At 39.8% G+C, this 21,259-nt stretch overlaps 1 protein-coding gene across 1 annotated transcript in view; it reads right to left on the minus strand.

Moving 5' to 3' along the window:
* Window positions 1–1,903: 1,903 nt before the first annotated feature.
* The window catches only part of GCNT1 (glucosaminyl (N-acetyl) transferase 1), a 30,334-nt gene continuing 10,978 nt past the window's right edge, over window positions 1,904–21,259 (minus strand). Inside the window, exons 3-4 of the mRNA XM_081152535.1 lie at window positions 8,310–8,460; window positions 1,904–6,984 (exon numbers count right to left, since the gene is read on the minus strand). Of these exons, the coding sequence (XP_081008661.1) occupies window positions 5,557–6,843 (1,287 nt within the window). The 5' untranslated portion in view covers window positions 6,844–6,984; window positions 8,310–8,460 and the 3' untranslated portion in view covers window positions 1,904–5,556. The remainder of the gene's footprint in view (window positions 6,985–8,309; window positions 8,461–21,259) is intronic.

Consider the following 21,259-nt stretch of genomic DNA (forward strand, 5'->3'; position numbering starts at 1 on the left):
TATATAACTGTTTTGTTGTTGTTGTTTTGAGAAGGATGGACAAAACTGACACCAGACATTTCAGGGTGAGTTTTTTAATGCCCTGAGATATCTCATGTCCTAAGTAACAGTTGTTTGCACCCATTAAAATTTAGATCTGGAGGCTTTATGGCCTCGTTCATCTAGTGCCTTGAAGAGAGTAAGGGAACCTTGGCTGATGTGGCTCAGTTGGTTGGAGTGTCGTCCTGTGCACTGGAAAGGTTGTGGGTTCGATTCCTGGTCAGGGCATATACCTAGGTTGTGGGTTTGATCCCCAGTGGGAACCACACAGGAGGCAACTGACAGATGTTTCTCTTTCTTTTTCTCTCTCTCTCTCAAATCCATAAACATATCCTCTGGTGAGGATTTAAGAAAAATAGAGAGAGTGAGGGAATCTGTAAGAGTTCCCTGCTCTGTTTGATTATAGAGCAAAAGGTCAATATATTGCAGCAGCGTGAAGCTTTGGGTAAAGGTTATAGAATCTAAATTGGCTTTAAGGACTTGGGGAAAATATTGAGGGAGACTCACAATATCCTTGAGGTTATGCAAGCCTATGCTGTCTCCTTTTAAATGTAAATACAAAAAGAAATTGTGAGCTGGAGTGCAAAGGGATTGAAAAGAAAGCTAAGCAGAGGTCAACTACTATAAACAAGGCTGCATTAGCAGGAAGTGAGGTGAGAATGGTACCCAGATTTGGGACTATAAGATGCCAAGGAATTACAAGAGTTTATCGCTCTTAGGTCCTGTACAAATCAAGAAATTTGATTCCTAGCTGAACCAGCAAGATTGAACTGTTATAGGGTAAGAAAGTAAAAATCAATAAACCCTGTTTTAAGAGGAAGTCTATTATAGGGTTAATACCTTGTTTTGTATATATAATCATTTGATTATACAGACTTTTCAGCTCTGAGCTAACACTCTGGAAGGGGGAACCAGGTGGTTTCCAGGTGTAGCAAGGAAACCTTTCACAGGGAGATTTATTTCCAGCATTCAAGGTGACAAGGGCGGGGCAAGGTGCCCTTCGGGCTTGTCAAGTAAATTTAATTCCAAGTAATCAATATGCCACTGTGGGATATTTGGGGCCCCAACACATTTTACAGAGCTTGTTGCCATGATGAAAGGGAACATATTCTCATTATATCTTAAAACTATTTATTTTTTTGCTTAAATATGGGAAACTTTAATTTTTGGATATCTGGAGGTATTTGCTAATTTCACGTTAATTCTAAGATGAGATTCCTTAGCTTTTAACTTGGGCAATCATATCATCTACAGTAATGAGAACAGGCTTATCCAATAGTTATAGCTCATTCTAGTTTGGGTCTTATTGCATCAAAAAATATTAAATCAGTATCTGATAACAAGCCCTGAAAAGTTTAAGATAGCACATGTTTAAAATTCTTGCCCTGACCAGTGTGGCTCAGTTGGTTGGGCATCACCCAGTGCATCAGGAGGTTGCCAGTTTGATTCCTGGTCAGGGCACATGCCCAGGTTGTGGACTCTGTCCCTGGTGGGGTGTATGCAGGAGGCAGCCAATCAATGTTGCACTTTCACATTGATGTTTCTCTCTCTCCCTTCCCTTCCTCTCTCTAAAAAGTCAGTAAGCTATTCTTAAAAAAAAAAAAAAAAAAAATTTTTTTGACAAGCAGGCTTATAAGATATATAAAGCTCTCAAGCTTCTGAGAAAGATCTGAGATCAATTTTGCTACTTTCTAGATTGTTTTATCTAAAAGGGAGCTAAAGAAGGGTTTTAGCAGGTGAGGTGAGAGGACTTTGGAGAAGGGACTCAGTATTTGGTGGGGAGGGGCTTCCCTTTTCCCTCAACTGCACCCTGTTAGTATTTGTGGACACTGAATAGAAAATCTGCCGGAAAACTGCTCTCCTTGCTCAGCAGACAAACTAAAAGTTAGCAATGTCCTAGAAGACAGTGCTGGCTATTAAACTGCCTTCTTCTCCAGCCTCTTGCTAAGTCTTTTTGCATAACCTGTGCTGTTATTTTCTGCCCTTGCCATACCCTCTCCCCATCAGACATTTCTTCCTGGAGAATTAATCTTGTATTTTTAATTACTACTCATACACAACACCACATAAACTACTAAATTTAATATTTGAGTGCTGGTAGCCAGCGAAAAAAGAATAATCTGTGGAGAGAAGGCATTGGTTTGGAATGGCTGATTTTAATGGTGGTATATGACATATTCCAAATGCATTCGGTCACGACCACATTCAAAAGAGTAAAACTTCACAGTAACCATGTTTACCATGAAACAGTGTCGCATTTATTTTATATTTAACATAATGAGAAATGATTTTTATTTTTCTAAGCAACTGGAAAAGTCCAGTTCAGCTGATCCTACAAATGAAATAAACTAAAAACACGACCTTCTCCACCCCATAAACTACAAAAGAAAACCCATTTATGTGAATTATACTTGATGAATGACATGAATACACATTTAGAGACAAGTAATGCTTCACATTCACAAGGCTGAGTGGCTGTTTACCATTGTCTGGGAAGAGCCTAGGTAATTGTCTATAAAAGAAAGAAACATTTTTGTCAGCTTGTCCTTAATAAGTAATATTGAAACTTTTTGCAGTACTTTATTAACTAGAATAATGCTTCCATCAAAAAATTGCAGTTTGTTTAGGGATTCATTTGTGAATGATTTCTAATAATCCCCTACAAAAGATCTTAAATGACAGTAAAAAGAAATTAGTGTTTAATAACTGACATATGAAACAATTTAATTTACTTTCCCAAAGTACCTGTGTTTTGCACCTCCTGTTAATCCTCACCTGAGGATATTTTTTCCATTGATTTTTAGAGTGAAAGGGAGGGAGAGAGGGGCAGAGAGAGAGAGAGAAACATCGATGTGAGAGAGACACATCAATTGGTTGCCTCCCACACAAGCCCCAACAGGGGCTGGGGATGGAACCTTCAACCCAGGTACATGTCCTTGACTGGGAATCGAACCCACAAGCTTGGGTGCATGGGCCAACGTTTGAAACCAATTTTTTGATTCTTCAAATTGCTTTTCTTGGGAGTATAAATTTCATTTGCTTTAGGTTAAGCTGAAAGGTATAAAAGTAAGAGTCCTGATAAAATGTAAATCAGATACAATCACACTACGATAAGAGTGTTGAGGTGAATGATAACTTGGGATATTTATAAATTTTAAAAACTTTAAAAATTTTTTAATTTTGCTAAATTAAAAAAATCTATACAATTAAAGCAAAGGAAGTACAATATTAACCATCAGCGACTCCAGGTGAGGGTTCTATGGCATTCTCTGTATTATTGCTTATTGCTTTTTTTTTAAAAAAAAATCATCACCGGATGATATGTTTATTGATTTGAGAGAGAGAGGAACGGGGGGAGAGAGAGAAAGAAACATCAATGTGAGAGAAAAACATGGATCAGCTGCTTCTGATCCATGCCCCAACCAGGGATCAAACCCGCAACCTAGGTATGTGCCCTGATTAGGAATCAAACCCTCAACCTTTTTGGTGCCCTGTACTATTGCTTTTAACTCTCCTATTAGTTTGCAAGTTTTTAAAATAAAAATAAAAAAATATATGTCCATAAAACAGGACACCATGAATTAAGTAAAAATAAAAGATAGAGACGCAAAGTATGTGTCACTGAATATCACTGGTTTTAGAGTAAAAAAAAGGCCCTATCTGAAAGATAAAATCTTTCTGCTAAAAGAGAATGGGAGAAACATTTGACATGCAGTAAAAGAACAAGCTGGGTTTCAAAGGAACAGAGATGGAGCCCTCTGCACATAACACCCTCGTTGACGTCATCACTTGAGTTTCAAAGCTGCCATCTCATATAATGCAAAACACAACAGTCCACTGACTGGCACGTTTACAAATGATAAAGTTTTAAAAAACGTGAAAACTTCGTTCAGGAGGGTCAGTATAACAAACTTCTCCATAAAAAAAAAAATGTTTTCTAACTTTGAGAAATAAAACTGTTTTCTCAGTTGAAGGCCTGAAAACTGTCAGACATGAATTTCTTATGTACTACTTAAGTTGGCAATGCTTTAAAAAATAAAGTTGTGGTTCTGATTCTTCTTTAAAGACTCAGTGTCTTGGCTAAATGATAGAGCTTCCCACTTTCTGTTAGATCTTTGGCTGAACAGTATCAGCTTAGCAGAAGAGCAAGTTTTTTACAAAACAGAAAATCTTCATTGACTTTTGAGATGAGACGGCACAATAGCAACCTCAGATGATCTGTCTCTTGGTGAAAAAGGTAGAGTAAAAACCGTGTGCTCTGAATAATACCAATACACGTACTGAAATAATCTGCCGCTATTATAATCTAACGCTGCTTTTCAGATTCCCGGGCCTTCCTCACAGGGCCTGAGAAAGAAACTCGCAACCCCAGGGCTAACGAGAAGCCAATGGGCAAGTAACATGAGGAAGCAGGGACAATGGAAGCCGCTTATTCTCAAATGGAGACACAGGTGACACTAGGAGGCAAGACCCTGGGAAGATGGACACAAAGAGCAACAGTATTAATTTCTGGGGGCAGTGCCAACTGCTGGTTTTTAACACTCATCATGGGCCTCAGAAATTGTCTAAATATCACTCCTCCCCCCCCCCCCCATACCTACTTCACCCTTCCTGTCTTAGGTCTCTACACTAAGTACTGTCAATCGAATCATATAATAGAACTGAGGCAATAATACCGGGTAATAAAAAAACAAGTGTTTATACAGCTTGACAGAGGGGTCTGGGGAGATGGTGGAGAGGAGTAGAGAGACAAAGCTTTGCAAAATTGAGTGCTACTCTGTAGAAACTATAATAATAAACAAAGATATCTTAACTCTTTCAATAACCTAGGATACCTTTTCTAATAATCCAAGATGATTCACAGAATCAACTAGAGTTTGCCTTTTTTTTTGTTTTGTTTTTAAAAAGTGTACATTGGTAGAAGCAAAAATTACTCCGAAATATTTACATTCAGTCAAGCCCTTTTTTTCAAGTTCCCTGAGATGACATACAGATACAATACACAGCAGTGTTACAGCAGAAAGTAAATTATATTCACAAGAATCATTTACAGTAACGTCAATTTTCTAATTCAACAAAAATAAACTACAATATAAATTATATCCTTATGATCGGTTGTTGCTATAAATTTATTCAAATCAGAAAAATTATCATATTTAAAGCTCTCAAAGTAATTTTGGCACAGGTTAAATCTTACCATTTTGGTAAGTCCCTGAGCTCTTTTAACAGGCTGGTTTTTGCATTCGCCTCCTCCCAGGCCACCTGGGCCACCTCTCCCCACAGTGCCTCGCAGACTGCTCTGGCCTCACATTAACTCTAAGTTAATGTTTAATGCTAGGACCTTTCTAACCGACTATGTTCTGCAGAGACCATGTAGCTTCTGACACGAAGAGTTAGAGTCCCCGCTCCAAAGAGCACCCTTTACAGTGTTTCTGATGTTAACTAACAAGACGGAAGAATCAGATGGGATACATCTCACTTAGTCTTCATATTTCTAAAATTGCCTACAGTAAATGGTCAGTGTTTTAACGTCTCCAGGGCTTTATTCCTCAGATACTCATCCAGACACTGGATGGCAAAGAGGTCAATGTCCACGTCAAACTTGTTGGCAAACAAGTGGTGCTTGCGCAGAATCCAGTTCAAGTCACCTGCTCCAAAAACACACACGGAGCGCACGTGGACACCATTGCAGGGTGGATAGGGAGCACCCTTGTAAACGTCACCTTCAAAGTACTGCCATTTGACAAACCTAGCAATTGCATGCATGTCGGACATGTCGTCCTTTTGGCTTAAGGACAGAGAGCCAGGGACTTCAGGGATCCTCTGAATAGTGGCCCAGAGATATTCATCTGGGCTGTACGTGTCTTTTGCCCACTCCATAAACTTTTGGATTTTTTCATTCCCTAGCACGTACTCCACATACTTCCTGCTGACCACAAAATAGGCACTGCCTGAAAACAGAGGCGTTTCAAGAGGAGGTTGCGTTTTGTCAGTCCCCGTATTTGTCAGCTTTCCATTAACGACCGTATAATGCTTTTTCCACCTTTCTTTTTTATGGGATGGCATTCTCTCAGTTTCTAGGTTGTTTTCTCCCATTAACGACTTGAGTTTCCTGACAATTTCCAGGTTGGTTTTAATAGGAAAGTCCATACCGCAAAGATTGATCAGGTATTTCCAGGCTGCACTCATCTTGAGGAGGTCGTGCATGCAATTGAGGTCGGCCTGAACCCGACTCCACGAAGCGTACACCACAGTCTCCAGCTGACTGGCCACAAAGACGTTACTGAAACAGGAGGCAATGCCAGTCACTGCGGCCAGAAAGGAATCCTCTGATTTTTTGTCCACATGAATGCAATAGAAATTCTGAGGCATATAGATGGCCCTCAGGAGCCTGTCAAGCATTTCAATTTTGTGATGAACCACTATGGAATATGCTATGGGAAACTCTGCCTCTTCTTTACTAAGAGGTTCTACAATATATTTGCGTCTCTTGATGAAAGAAGTACAATCACTAGTCATGTTTATATAGTCATAGGCTGTCCACCGAGGGCGCTTTCCAAACTGCACTGTTAGAATCTCAAGCTTTACCTTTTCGATTTCAGCTACATCACCCTGTAAAACTTTGGTGCAATTAATATTACTACTAGGATTCTCTCCAGCCAGATCCAAATGTCCAATGCTTACAAATTCGGGCTTTTGATAAATTCTTAAAACAGAGAAGGTGACTAGGGAAAAAACAAGAAACAAGAGGTAGTATTTAGTGGGATAAGAAAACAGTCTCCTCCTCAGCAACTTCCTCAGCATTTCAAATAATTGGGGACTTTCCTTTTTTAAGGACAGTCTTCCAGGTTTCCAGCAGTAATGATTTTATCTCTGCCGTGGCCTTGTGAGCTTTCAGTTTGCATTTATCAGAAGTGCAAAGGCATCTTTAAGTGGAGAAGGGCACTAAAAGAAAAGCAGAAAGGATACCTATAAATACAGTCTTTCATGACATTCTCTCAGGCTCAAAACTGTCCTGTTTGCTACGAGGTCAGGTTCTTAAAGCAAAAACAAAGTGAGTCAATCAGAGGAAAAGGGGTAGTGTTATAGAAATCCACAGTCTCTAGTAATAATACCACATTGTTTAAAAAACAAAACAAAAACCCAAATACAAGGATGTGCTAGAATATCCTACAATAAACATTTTACCTCTCAGATATATTGAGGTGTAAAACACAGCTGAAGACCGAGGCTATGATTATTGAACTCTCTATAGTTGGTGGGTTTTTGATCCTGTGCCAGTTCTAATTAGCATCCCTTACCTTGAAATCATTACTATTCTAGGTTCTTCCTGACAGATCCACTAATGCTCATCAGTTGACATCAACAACCCAGATATTTGAAGAGATCACACCCATTCAGCTCTTCACCAATTTAGAATTGGGGGTGCACTTAGGGAGATGTTCTTAAAAGGCTGTAACTTCTAAGAATCTTTGAAGGAATAGCCAGTCAATGGGATTTTCAAACTGGACCAGAAAAGCTCAGCTAAAACCAGGCCAGGTTTGGAAGTGGTTTGGGTTGAGCTCACCTAGTTCAGTTCCACACCAGCCATCAAAGGAAGAAAAGACACACACAATCCAAAACAGAAACACAGCCTTGCATTTCTTGCATTGGTTATAACAGGTTATAATAATTTACACCTGCAGAAAACAAAAGTTGTATACATATTGTAATTTATGACAGAATTTATGTCTCTATTCAAATTCCAGGAACCCAACTCACTTTTTTAAAAAATTGATTTTAGAGAGAGAAGAAGGGGAAAAGGAAGGGAGGGAGAGAGAGAGAGAGAGAAACGTCGATTTGTTGTTCCACTTAGTTGTGCATTTGCTGGCTGACTCTTGCATGTGCCCTGACCGCAAACCCGCAACCTTGGCATATCAGGACTACACTCTAACCAACTGAGCTACCTGGCCAGGACCCAACTCACTTTTAATTATATAAAATGTTTACAAATATTGAGATATTGTTGGATTGTCAAAAATCAACTTTGTAACTTGGCAATTCATTCTATAACTAATAAGTGCTACTGTTCTAACAAAGAAAGCCAAATATCATCAATTGTCTCCATATCAGATTTATAGAGATTTAAAACTTATTTTTAACACCAGAATTAGCTCTAGAACTTTTAAATATTTTATTAGAAAATAAATTGTGAATATTAATAATACAAATAAAAATAATTCACAATTATTAGTTTAATACAGTAAGTGCTTAGATTTTTTTTTCCCTACCATTTAAAATTAAGGAAAGTCTGGTACATTTAGTTCTTTGATTCCAGGTAACATCCTGTGCCCATGTAGAGTTCCTCTCATGTAGTCAGGTTTCTTAATTCTACCAGGAATCCAGCAATGGTATTATGTCCCATGAGGCTTTAAAAAAAACCTGTGAAATGAAAAGGGAAAAGTGTGAAGGGATGTAATGCACATGTAAGTATACAGACACTCAGAAAGCATGCTGATGAATTAATCCTACATATTCACTTTTTTTCCTCTCAAAATTTTAGCTGGTTGATTTTCTTTTTAACATTTCCTTCCCTCTAGTCTTATTTTTCTAATGCTATGTTTGTGGATAGCTAAAGGTTTGAAAACACCCCGCAATTTAGTTCAAGTGCTTTCAAAGAAAACTCTAGTAGCATGTCCCAAAGTATGCAAAGAAATAGTTTAATGGTAATATGATTGGGAAATTCAATATATCCTATCCCCACTCTGAAGATGCCCAATGCTCACTGGCTCATTAAAGACAATCCAGCAATTGAATTATCTGATTATCTCATCTCCTTCCAACTATCTTGTCCACCACCCCACTCCAAACCTCTATTAGAAGGCAAACACTGGGAAACTCTGGTAAAATACTTAACCATCTCAACCTTTAAAACATCGGATTCCTAAACAAAGTTTAAGGAAGTCCTGCTCCTTATTGGTTCAAGGCATTTGAAGCTCCACGGCTTAGCTCCGAAGAGCATCAGTCTTAATAATGTAAACACTGTTTTTCAGATCAAGATTCATAAACTATATTAGGGGCACAGAGCAATGGGAAAGATGGGTGTGGAAAGAAAGGGGTTGTATACTTTGTCCAGCATCACACAACTGGCCATGGGGGATGTTTTGAATTACACTACTGCTCCAATATAAAGGCCTCTTTCTAATTTTACTCCACCACTTCCCATCTTCAACAGCTCAAAATGGTAAGGATCAGACAGAAAAAGCAAAGTGGAGGAAAATGGGACAAGTCACTACAGGACTGTTTTCACAGAGATAAACGTATGAGATATGTATGTGTAAGAGGAGTTCAAAAACCACTGATTATCAAATCTAGATTTCAGCTTGGAATAAGTAAGAAACATTAGAAGGCCTTATGGTGTAAAAAAATAAAAGCTATAGTGGTTTTCAAAATTAAAATCCACTACATGACTTGCATATGCCTCTATATTTTAAAATGAACCAATTCTAAGAGATGGTATTCATTCCAATCACACACTTACTAGTTTAAGTTAACTTAGAGAAATATCACTATACAGAGGAGAAAATGGGAAAAAAAACATTTCAAGAAATGAGCTACATGTGGCTCAGTCTAAATTTTCCTTAATTCCTTTTTTAATAACAAAAAGAAAAGAAAAGCAGGAAGAGGGAGGCAGAAGGGAATAATATATATTATATTATAAATTAGTATGATGTAACATATTCAGAACTTGAAATGAAGAATTTAACATATTTACATGACTATACACATTCGCACGTACATACCCCTAAGAACAATCAGGATTTTCCTGTTCAGTCTCTCATTACACCTGAGCGCCTAGACAAGAAAGGCCCTTCACGGGGTGGCGTTAACCTTTATTAAAGTTAAAGCTGACAGATATACTGTCAACTGTAAAAAAAGGGGTAGAATTCAAAATAATAAACTCTTCTCAACAATTTCCATCAAAGATATTCTGGTTTAAGTCCCAATAAAAGTATCAGAGAGAAGATCAGTTCTTCCCATCTACTGCCTAATTACCATTTTTAAAAGCAGTAGAAATATTCTTTCTTAAAAAAAAATACATACGCACATACACACAAGTCTGTGCACACGTCTGTGTCTGCACAGGTATGAGTACACAAAGAGCTGGACGGACAAATCAGGGCCCACGACCTATTGCCCTGATGCAGCAGGAAGCTTGGTCTACGTCAGGTCAGTCGGCCTGGTCCCACTGAAACTCTCCCGGGCTCAGTTTCACTCCCTCTCCGCGGACTATTGTTCTGCGGCCCGAGGCCGCTGTGACTGCAGCAAAACAGCCACTACTGTGGGGATGCCAAAGCCACGCAGATATCTCAGAGGATCCTGGCTCCAGTAAGGGCGCCCAAATGCCGCACGAAGCAGGCCAAGGAAGGAGCAGGAAACAGCTAAGATGCCAGGACAGCGCCTTGCCATTCAGGGTGGAGTCTGTCCCACCATCTCCGCCTCCGCGGCCCCCTCACCTGGGGCAGCCGTCTGTTCCCGCCCCCAGGCTGCCACCCCAGCAGGGCAGTCTGCCGCCCGCTGCCCTCTCTGAGTCCCTGTGCTAAAATGCCTAGCATTTCTGAGGTCTCACACTGAAACAAAACTCCTGACACCCCAGCCATGCTGGCCGCTCCAGACTGGCCAGGGAAAGCCCGTGGGTCCCCCATAACTTAGCACTATGGTTAAAAACACCAGGCTCCACGGTTTAGGCCATTACCTCCCAAAATTCACCCCCGAGCTTTCTTGGGCTCTAGCCAAGGAAACGTTGGCAATAGGGGATCTTCTATAACGAGCACTAGACCACATTTCCTGTGCCCTCTTCAAAAAGGGGGGCTTTCTACATGAAGTAAGGTATTACAGCTAAAGCCAGACGGTGTGATGAAGGGAGAGGAGAGCCCAAAACATGTCTCCCGTCTTCAGACGCCCCCATCCCAGAGCCAGGCACAAACTGTGGCACATAATCACTCAGTTGTGTTTGTCGAATGAATAAAGTCTCTTTCCATGTTCCTCTGCTAAAAATTAAACATCTCTTTCCCTTTTGAATGTCAGAGAAGAGTTCTGTTTCTGGTTCTCTACACTGGCAGCAAGGAGCAGCCCAGAGAGTGTATCTAAAAGCATGATCTGGTTAAAGATGAAATGACAAGTGATTTTTTAAAAAGCCCAAGCTCCTCAAACACAAAGAATATAATTGAAGAAATGGCATCAAAATTTTGAAAGCTAGAAGGGGTGAATGGTAACTGAAAGCCAAATCTCAGAAAGCCAAATCCTAAAGCAGGGAAAGCTGAGAGACAACCCAATTTACAACACAAAAGTACAAACCCAAATTACAGCTTCCACCTCCTCCACCCCAACAACAATCACACCCTTCCTCCAAAGGCTCTGAAATTGGCAGCACAATTCCCCTGGAAGCAGTGGTAAAGTGGAGTTAAAAACTAATGACTGGTTGAAAAATCTATTTGAGGCAGTTAAAACTCCCAGGTCCCTCCCCCTATTCATCATAACCGATTAAACACCCTTCCTGGCCCCAGCAGAAGTCTGGAAAATGTAAGAAAGGGTATCTGACCTAGAGGGCACATGGCACAGCAGGAGTACAAACCTGAAAACCGGGGAATTAAGTCAAATTTACTTGTTCCAGAATACTGGCAGGCAGGCATATACCTGCCAGGCTCCTGCCTCAGAGAAGCGAGAACTGCCAGATATCCAAGAACAGCTCATGACCCAAAAGAGATCCAAACAGAGACACACCTCCCCCACCCAACAAAACTAGGGAGGGTATCAGTTAACTATTTCTACACAATCAACCACAATCCTTAGTGCCTTAACTTCTTTCTCACTACTTTTAATTTTTATTTTTTTAAACATGTTTTTATTGATATTTTAGAGGGAGAGGAAGAGAGATAGAAACATCAACGTGAGAGAGAAACATCAACTGGTTGCCTCCCGATTGGGGACCGAACCCACAACCTGGGCATGTGCCTTGACCAGGAATTGAACTGACAACCTTTTGGTGCACAGGACGAGGCTCAGCCAACTGAGCCACATGGGCCAGAGCTATTTCTCGCTACTTTTAGAGTTGGGTAGGCAGTAATTCTGGTTGCACTTGGGCACACCTAGGCAGCTGCATTCAGATGGAGGACTTTCTGGATTAGAGGGTTCAGTATGGCTCGTTCACATCTTTGCATGGTACTGGCTGCCATGTGGGATGCCCCTCATCCTCCAGGAGACCAGACCAGCTCCTTCACCAGACAGCCTCGGGGCAGCCTTCCAAGAAAACAAGCACAGCCTCTCCAAAGCCTAATAAGGCCTAAGCTCTAGAAAATGCACATCACCTCTGTCACACTCTGTGCGTCAGAGAAAGCCACCAGGTCAGCGGGGATTCAAAAGGAAATGAGGTTCTAGGTAGCAACAGAAGCAACATCATAGTGTAAAGGAGACTGTATACTATAATGGGAGGAATTTGTACCCATTCAATATTCTATTATATGGAGAAGTGAAGATCAAGCAAGGAGCTGAAAGTTTCAAAAACAAAATCCTAGTATTATCTGCAGAGACACAAGAGAAACTATTACAGCCAGAAAAATAGAACAACAGGCTATGGAAAAGGAACTTTTCGAAAGAGAAAATGAGCTTTTAGAGAGAGAAAAATGATAGCTGAAATGGAAAACTCAATTGAAGAGTTATTAAAGTTGATAAAAGTTCCAAGAAAGGAGAGAGAAAAGGCAAATAAATGGAATATAGGAAAATTATAGGATTAATATAGGAAATCCAATATTCAAATAACAAGTATTCCACAGAGAAAGAAGCAAATGAAGGGGAGAAATTCATTAAAGAAAGAACTGATGGAAATAAAGAACACAGGTTTTATCAGATTGAAACAGCCCTGTTGGTGTCCGTCACAATAGATTAATAACAGTCCTAAGCACGGAAATACCTAGTGAAATTTCAGAACACTGAGAAAAAGAAGATCCTACAAGCTTCCAAGAGATGATGTTAATAAATCCAAAGGATCAAAAATTTAAAATGGAATTAGGCTTCTTGACAGCAACATTAAAAGCTAGATTTAAATAGCTTAATAAGCCCGGCCGGGCGTGGCTCAGCGGCTGAGTGTCGACCTGGGATCCAGGCGATCGGGGTTCGATTCCCGGTCAGGGCACATGCCCGGTTGTGGGCTTGATCAATGACTCTCTCATCATTGATGTTTCTGCCTCTCTCTCTCCCCCTCCTTTCCTCTCCCTGAAGTCAACAAAGATATTTAAATAAATAGCTTAATAAAATAGAATAAAATTTAACATCCTCTCTTTTGAATGCCAAAGAGTTCAAAATTGAGTTTAAAATTCTGAGGGTAAACTCTTTCAACCTAGAAATCTAAGTAACCTGCCAGGCTATTGGTCAAATGTGATGTAGAATAAAGGCTCATACATGCAAACTGACATGCACCTTTTCTGAGCAGACTACTACTGCAGGAAGCATACTTCCAAAAAACAAACCATCCCAATGACTATAAAAGCTATAACAACACAATTTTGGAATGCTCACTAAGCTCTAGGAATTCTTCTAAGTGATTTACCTAAATTAACTCGCAGAATCTTCGTGATAAACCTACACAGAATACTATTTTCCGGGTGAGGAAATGGAGGCATAAAGAGATTAAATGACTACCAAGGTCATATAGCGGGTAAGTGGAAGAGCCAGTATTCAAACCTAACACAATCTGGCTCCCACATTTCTGCTATAATGTCTACAAAGAAAAAGACAGGACCTGATATCAAGAAATTATTACAAAAGAGAGGCAACAGGAATCCCCAGGATCATGGGGAAGAGAGATCTCAGGATATGTAAGGGTCTTAGGAAGAAACCAGTCTTAACTGAACTGAGTCAAATGGCTACAGAAGATACTTCTTTAAGACAAAACTGAGAGAACCCCTGCTGTAAAGGAAGAGATTTTTATAACTAAGGTAGAGGTCAGAGTTCAGTAAGTAATAGGTACATAGTAAAAACAATATGAAAATAAAACTATCTCCCGGGAAAACAAATACAATAAAAGAAATCATAGTGTCCTTCTATAGCTCAGCTTCTACATGTCATAATAATATAAACATTGAGTTGTGGGCTAACAAAAATTATAATATACAAAGGATCTCAAAACTATATTCATAATACTAGGACATCATTTACCCTTTTCACTACCTTTTTCTTACAAGTACACAATGCAGTTTTCCAGAGCTACATGATGTGTCATTTCCCAACAGAATGAGTACAGAAGCAAATATTTTCTATTAAGCTCTTTTCTATTAAGCCAAACATTGAGATTTGCAAAAATATAAGCCATTGCTACTCTTCTCACTCATTTTTATGAAAGAGTTTTTAAAAAAAATCTTACTTATATAAGTATGTAAAAGCTTATATTATTATTTTTACATAAATAATATTTAATTTTTTCTCAATTTTAATTTCTAACAGGATAAATACTGATAAATATATTTCACGTAACCAAAAGCTCTTTGTGATTTTCAATAATTCTTGAGAATGTAAAGGATGCTGAAAGCAAAGTTTTCAGAACCACTGATGGGGGAAATGGGAGACAGGGCTGGGAAGCAAGTACACAGGGGGAAGGGGTTTGTAGATAAAAGAGAATTAAATCTCCTTTAGGAGTAGAAAGTCAACAGGAAGAATCTAACTGAAAAATCTAGAAACAGTATAAGCATGTTATTTAGAGATATGGAAACACACATTCAAAGAAATCTGTAAAGGTTGAAAATGATCACCTCTAGGACTATGCTGTTCAATCCGGAAGGCGCCAGTCATGTGTGGCTATTGAACACTTGAAATGTAGCTGGCCTGACTTGGGAATGAATTTTTAATTTCTATTTTAATTAATTTAAATCAAATTTTAAAAGTTGAAGCACTGCAAATGTCCTTATATTAAACACAACTTGCTTCTTTTGATGGGACTCCATTTTACCTGATGGCCGCATTGGGTTAGGTGTTACTGCTATATTAGAGCAAGTATTGGACAAGGTGTCATTTTAATACTGCATTAATAATTTTTATACTGCTTATGTGGTAAAGTGATAAAATTTTGAGTATTGTATACTGGGTTAAGTATTAAAATTAATTTTATATGTTTCTTAATGCCCTGTACCTAATTTTAAGTTAGATGAAACTACGTAAAACTAGGTTTTGCCTGTGTGGTCACATGTAAAAAAAAGGGGTGTGTGTGGGGGGGAGTGGTTCTCCATGTCTGAATTAATGGCATGAAAAGGTCAAGATAATTTTTTTCATTTACTCATTACACTACTTTGTAACAATGTTGAATAATTAACTTTTGTATTTCATTCATTACTGGAAACAGTACTCATCTTTCTGTTTCGGTGGTTTTTCTCCCCTGGAGGAACAACCAGAGGCACAAGTAGCTGACAGCCTGGGGAAGGAACTGAAACCTACTATTTCTGCCTACAGACTTGCAGGAAAGATGAGAGATACCCGAGTGGCTCAGTTGGTCAGAGCATCATTGTGATACGCCAAGGTTGCAGGTTCAGTTCCTAGTCAGGGCACATACGAGAAGGAACCATGCATAAATAAATGGAACAAGTCTGTGTCTCTCTCTCCCTGCCACCCTTCCGCTCTCATCTCTAAAACAGTAAACAATGACAAAAATACACCCCAGTTTATGCCACAGGTTGGAAGGCTGTAAGTCCATGCAGAGGAAAAGAAAGGACCCAAGAAGACTTCCTCAATTACAAATGACCCAAATCTTTTTTAAAAGGGAAGGATTTAGATACTAGGAAACAGGAGAGAAATGCATTCCCTACTTCTGTGCCTGCTTAGGAAGTCAAAGCCTGAAGCAAAGGAAGCCTGAAAGGGAGACGAGATTGTGAAGTGCGGCAAAAGCAACTTTAAAGAGAAGAGAGCCCGGCCGGGCGTGGCTCCGCGGTTGAGCGGCGACCTAGGATCCAGGGGATCAGGGTTCGATTCCCGGTCAGGGCACATGCCTTGGTTGCGGGCTCGATCAATGACACTCTCATCATTGATGTTTCTATCTCTTTCTCCCCCTCTCCTGTCCTCTCTCTGAAATCAATAAAGATATATTAAAAAAAAAAAAGAGAGAGAGAAAGGTGAGTAAGAGATCATTACAGATGTTTGCCACCTACCCGTTCCATAGCCCTAAAGACCTCCTCTCCCACTGTATTCTGGCACTGTCTGTTTTCAGTATGGTGAACCACAACAGTGAATAGATTTCTAAGCACTGTGGGAATAAGGGCAAGATTTCAGAAAAGAAATCAAAGGAGTGATGGTAGCATGGGAACACGCCCTCGCTCCCCATACACACACAAAGAATTAAAATGCTCACCTCTAATAAAGAGCTGAACTGAGAAACAGCCTGGGAGGCTGTAAAAAAGGTTTTGTGCAGAAGCAATGGCGGTGGTGGCCTGGCTCCAGGGCCAACTCTGGCCTCCCCTGAAATGGCTCCTCATTCATAAAATGAACTTTGTTAGTAATAATGAAAATGCTCAGACCATCCCCAGAAAGGGGAAATTGGGAAGAGCCAAGACACTGTTCTGGGAATCTCTTTTGCAAACTTAAGGTAAACAGTAAGTACACAGAAATCACACAGACTAGGCTTGACCTGTGGCTTATCCTCTGAATGCCTTCTCCTGGTCCACCCCTTACACACACACACACACACACACACACACACACATTGAATGTTTGCAACTAAAGACCAATGCTGGCTCTTCATTCTTTTTTTACATTCAGTCTTTAAGTACCCAATATGATCACTTGAAAGGCTGAAAGAAGACCCAATAACTGGTCTGAGCCACTCATTTTCCCCAGAACTTAGAGATAATGCATTAATGGAATCAAAAAAGGAAAGGGGGAAATCAGATGGAGGCACCAGCAGGACCAGACACAATGCATTAGAATGAGCTTGCGGAGGGCCTCTCCTTCCCAGGGCCATCTCTTTTCCCTGTCAAGTTGTCTCTGTCCCTTGACCATCCAAGTGGGGCCTATTACTGAAGAAGCAGGGCTTGAAGAAGACACCAACTCCAGCTCAGTACTAAGGCGAAGATGGAAATGAGGAAACACAGGGCTGGAGCAGCTCAATGTAAACAGGATTCTATGATTATGTGTCCTTAAAACTTAGTATTTGTGTTTTCCACAGGAAAAAAAAAAAAAGTCACACACTAATCCCACTACTGTTAGTACCAATGCTTTCTCATTACCCTTCATCCAACTTCTCTTTTATTTTTTTTTAAATATATTTTTATTGATTTCAGAGAGAGGAAGGGAGAGGGAGAGAGAGATAGAAACATCAATGATGAGAGAGTCATTGATCAGCTGCCTCCTGCAGGCCCTGCGCTGGGAATCAAGCCTGCAACCCAGGCATGTGCCCTGGTGGGGAATCGAACCACGATCTCCTGGATCCTAGGTCGATGCTCAACTGCTGAGCTACTCCAGCTGGGCCCAACTTCTCTTTAAAAGAAAATTTAGTGCCAGAAATATATATGGATTTACCCACACAAGTTTTACACACTCCCTTGAAAGTCAAAGAATGCCATAATTGTACTGAAATATCAGAATTAAGTGTGGTATACACATATAATGGATTATCACTTAACCTTAAAAAGGAATAAAATTCTGATACATGCTACAACATGGTTAACTGAAGGCACGCCAAGTGAAATAAGTCAGTCACAAAAACACAGATACTGTATGATTCTACTTATGTGAGTATCTAGAGTAATCAGATTCATAGAAACAGGGAGTATAATAGAGGTTACTGGGGGCTGGGGAAGGAGTTATTACAGTTTAATGGGTGGGTACAAGAGTTTCTGTTTAGGATGACAAGAAGTTCTGGGAATGGATAGTGTGATAGTTGCATAATAGTGTGACTATTCTTAGTGCCACTGAATTTTCCCTGACTCCATCAGAAACACAGTTTCAACCTCAAGGGCTATTTTTTTTTTAATCCTCTTGTTATGATTTTTAAAAAATGCAGCTGGCTTACAACTTTGCTAGACACCTTCATAGTTGGTGAGTACAGTTAGACAAGCAATGTTACTTAGAAGAGGCTTTTTAAATTAATTTAAGAGAGGACAGACATTAAAATAAATATATTAGGAGAGTATAGGAAGGTATGATCCCAGATTGTCTAAAAAAGAAGGGGGGGACCTTTTCAAGTTTAGTGTCATAAAAATTTGTAGCTAAACAATGATCATCTTTCTGGTTCCCTCTCAAAGACATGTAAGCTTCCTTCTGTCTACGTGGTTTTACCCCACATTATCCCATTTCCTTAAAATATGAGTAATGGCTAAACTAACTTTGGAATGGGGAAAAAAACTGTCCTCTAGGGCAGTAGAGTTCATTTGCAGAAGCTGCGCTTGATAGTTTCGAACAGAAATTTATTTATGCACACACACAAAAACAGATAGCTGTTTGTTTGTTTAAGAAATCTTCAACCTCATTACCACTGCAGAACAAAAATGACTATAAAGATTTCACTGTTCACTTCAAAATTCCAGACTGAAGAGTAAGAAACTTTTTTTTCTTTTCTTTTTATGAAATTTTAATCTAATACTAGGAAGTTAATAATACAGAATAGAGCACCATAGTTTTATGGAAACAATATTTTACATATGAAAGGTACTTAAGTCACTCATAATTTTAAAGATGAGAACACTAGGGCAAGGCCACAAGTCAAGAACAATTCTTTAGCAGAGACATCTGGTTCTGTCCCACCTGCTTGCCACGCAGCCCACAGGTCCTGGTTTTTCTGTACAATCCCAATTTTACATACTCTGGCCTCCTAACTGCTTCCCGAGTCCCAGAAATTCTAATTCCAAAATACTAGATTCCCTCTTGTTTTTGTAGGAAGTTCTTAAAATTCCAGGTCATGCCATGTTTCTAGATTTTTGATTTGCTATAAGTGATTGTCAAAGGAAATATTCTCATTTCATATGACAAAATGTAAGGCTAACCATTACCAAGAAAGAGAAGAGCCCTTTTTGCCTGGCTTCCTTCAACATGTTAAAATCCTGCTCAACCTCTTGTATGTGGTCCCTTTCCTGAGCCACAATGATTGACCTTTCTTTGAAATCCAACATTTGCTGTTGGAAGCCACCGAGCAAAACAGAGTGTGAAGTCAAACAGAAGTGAGTGCAGTTGACACTTGAACAATGCAGGGGTTAGAACCATGTAATTGAAAATCCATGTATAACTTTTAACTCCTCAAAAACTTAACTACTAATGGCCTACTGTTGACTGGAAACCTTACAGATGGCATAAACAGTCTATGAACACACATTTTGTATGGTATATGTATTATATACTATATTCTTATAATAAAGTAAGCTAGAAAAAAGGTTATTAAAAGCATAAGGAAGAGAAAAATACATTTACGGTACTGTATTAATGGGGGAGGAAATCCGCATATAAGTGGACCTGTGCAATTCAAGCCCCTGTTGAGAGTCAACTGTATAAATCCTATGCCACGTCCTAATGTGTGGCTTCAGCAAGCTACCTAACCTCTCAGCCTGAGTTTCATTTGAAAAATGGACCTCAGAATACCCTCCTCATTTGACTGGCAGTGATTAAAAAAACCTATGAAGCTCCTAGCAGAGTGATTGGTCCACAATAGTGGCTCAGTGAGCAGGAGTTATCACCATCACCTCTCATTTCAGCACTTAATTCCACTTAGCCATCCCTGTGAACAAACCCATGCATGTGCTTGGTGAGCTCCTAGCAATGGGGTCTAGTCTTAGGACTCTTACCCTCCCCCCTCAACTCACACTGCTCCCTGGTCCCAGCACAGGCTTATTCAAGGGGTAAGGACTTTTAAGGCCAAATATCTCAAAATCGACTCCCTTCTTCCCCAAAAATGTAGGGAAGCATCTTGGATGCTTTTTGTTAATGTGTCTTCTAGTTCAGTCTTTTCCAGATAAGGAAACTGAAGTACAGTACTTGAATGCTGCAAATTATAGTGTGTCAGGCACTGCACCATGAATTCAAAGCACTGTGTTGGGTCTTACAGGGAAACCCCAAATGACTGGCCTCATACTGGGTGGCTCTCATCCTGACTTCATGACTGACATTACCTTTCTTTACCTTTCTGCACTTTGGTCTCTGTACCTGTGCACAAGAGCAGCTGGATTCAGGGTGATTCCCCAACTCCTGAGTGACAAAGCGCTTTGATATTACTCAGCAGAGGGGTGACGGACAGGGACAGGGGAAGCTGAGCGCTGCCTGGGGTGAGTGTCAGGAGAGTGGAGGGTGGCAAGGAAGTCCTGCTGCGAGACAAAATACCAATCTGACTGTATTTCCACAAGTCTGTGAGGGGGTTCAGGACAGGCCTCCCCAAGATATGCCACTTTGGCATGTGAATTATTTTGTGCTGAAGGCAATGGAGATGCCACCAGGTTCTGAAAACTTTTTAAAGAATTTAAATTAAGGGAATTGTCCATAAGAATGATCACCAGAGATAACATTTCACGACCTTTATAGGGCAGAACTAACATCTAATTACTGACTGCTCTTCCTCCTCTCTAAAGCTCCAAAGTGCCCTACCTCATCCTTAGCTCAGAATGCCAAATACATCTCACTTTCCCTTTCTGTCCCTGAATCTCTTATGCATGTGGGGCCTCTAACTCTCTCAGGTATGTGGGTTTCCAACATACATATGTAATTAAATTTGTTAGCTTTCTCTTGTTACCCTGTCTTCTATTTGATTATTAGACCAGCAGGAAGAACCCAGAAGAGATGAAGAATGTTTCTCCCTCCCCCCATTTGAGAACTTAATTTTTTCTTACATTGACTTTTTTTTTTTTACTTGATAGGCATTTAATGCACTGATGCAATATATGTTAATTACTATGTGGTGTGTGTGGTGTTTTTTTTTTTCCTTAAAAGCTGATATTAAATTGATGGTGCTTTTAAAATCAAAGTTATCTCAGAATTAAGGAGATTGTTAATGTTAGTAGTTAGCACAAATTTTGCCAAGCATTTAACATACATTTTCTCTTTATTTTGCACAACCTGTGAGGAGCTACTTTTATTCTCACTTAGCAGTAAACTGAGAAACTGAGGCTTTAGCTGCTTTGAAAATGGTCATTTGCTCCAGCTTACCAGCAGGAAAGAAGTGGGGTGGGGTTCAGCCCAGGGCTGACTCTCCAGGGCACAGAGGGAACAGGGCAGTCTCACTTTC

The sequence above is a fragment of the Miniopterus schreibersii genome (assembly GCF_964146895.1).
Source record: "Miniopterus schreibersii genome assembly, chromosome: 11".
In the NCBI taxonomy this organism is placed as follows: Eukaryota; Metazoa; Chordata; class Mammalia; order Chiroptera; family Miniopteridae; genus Miniopterus; species Miniopterus schreibersii.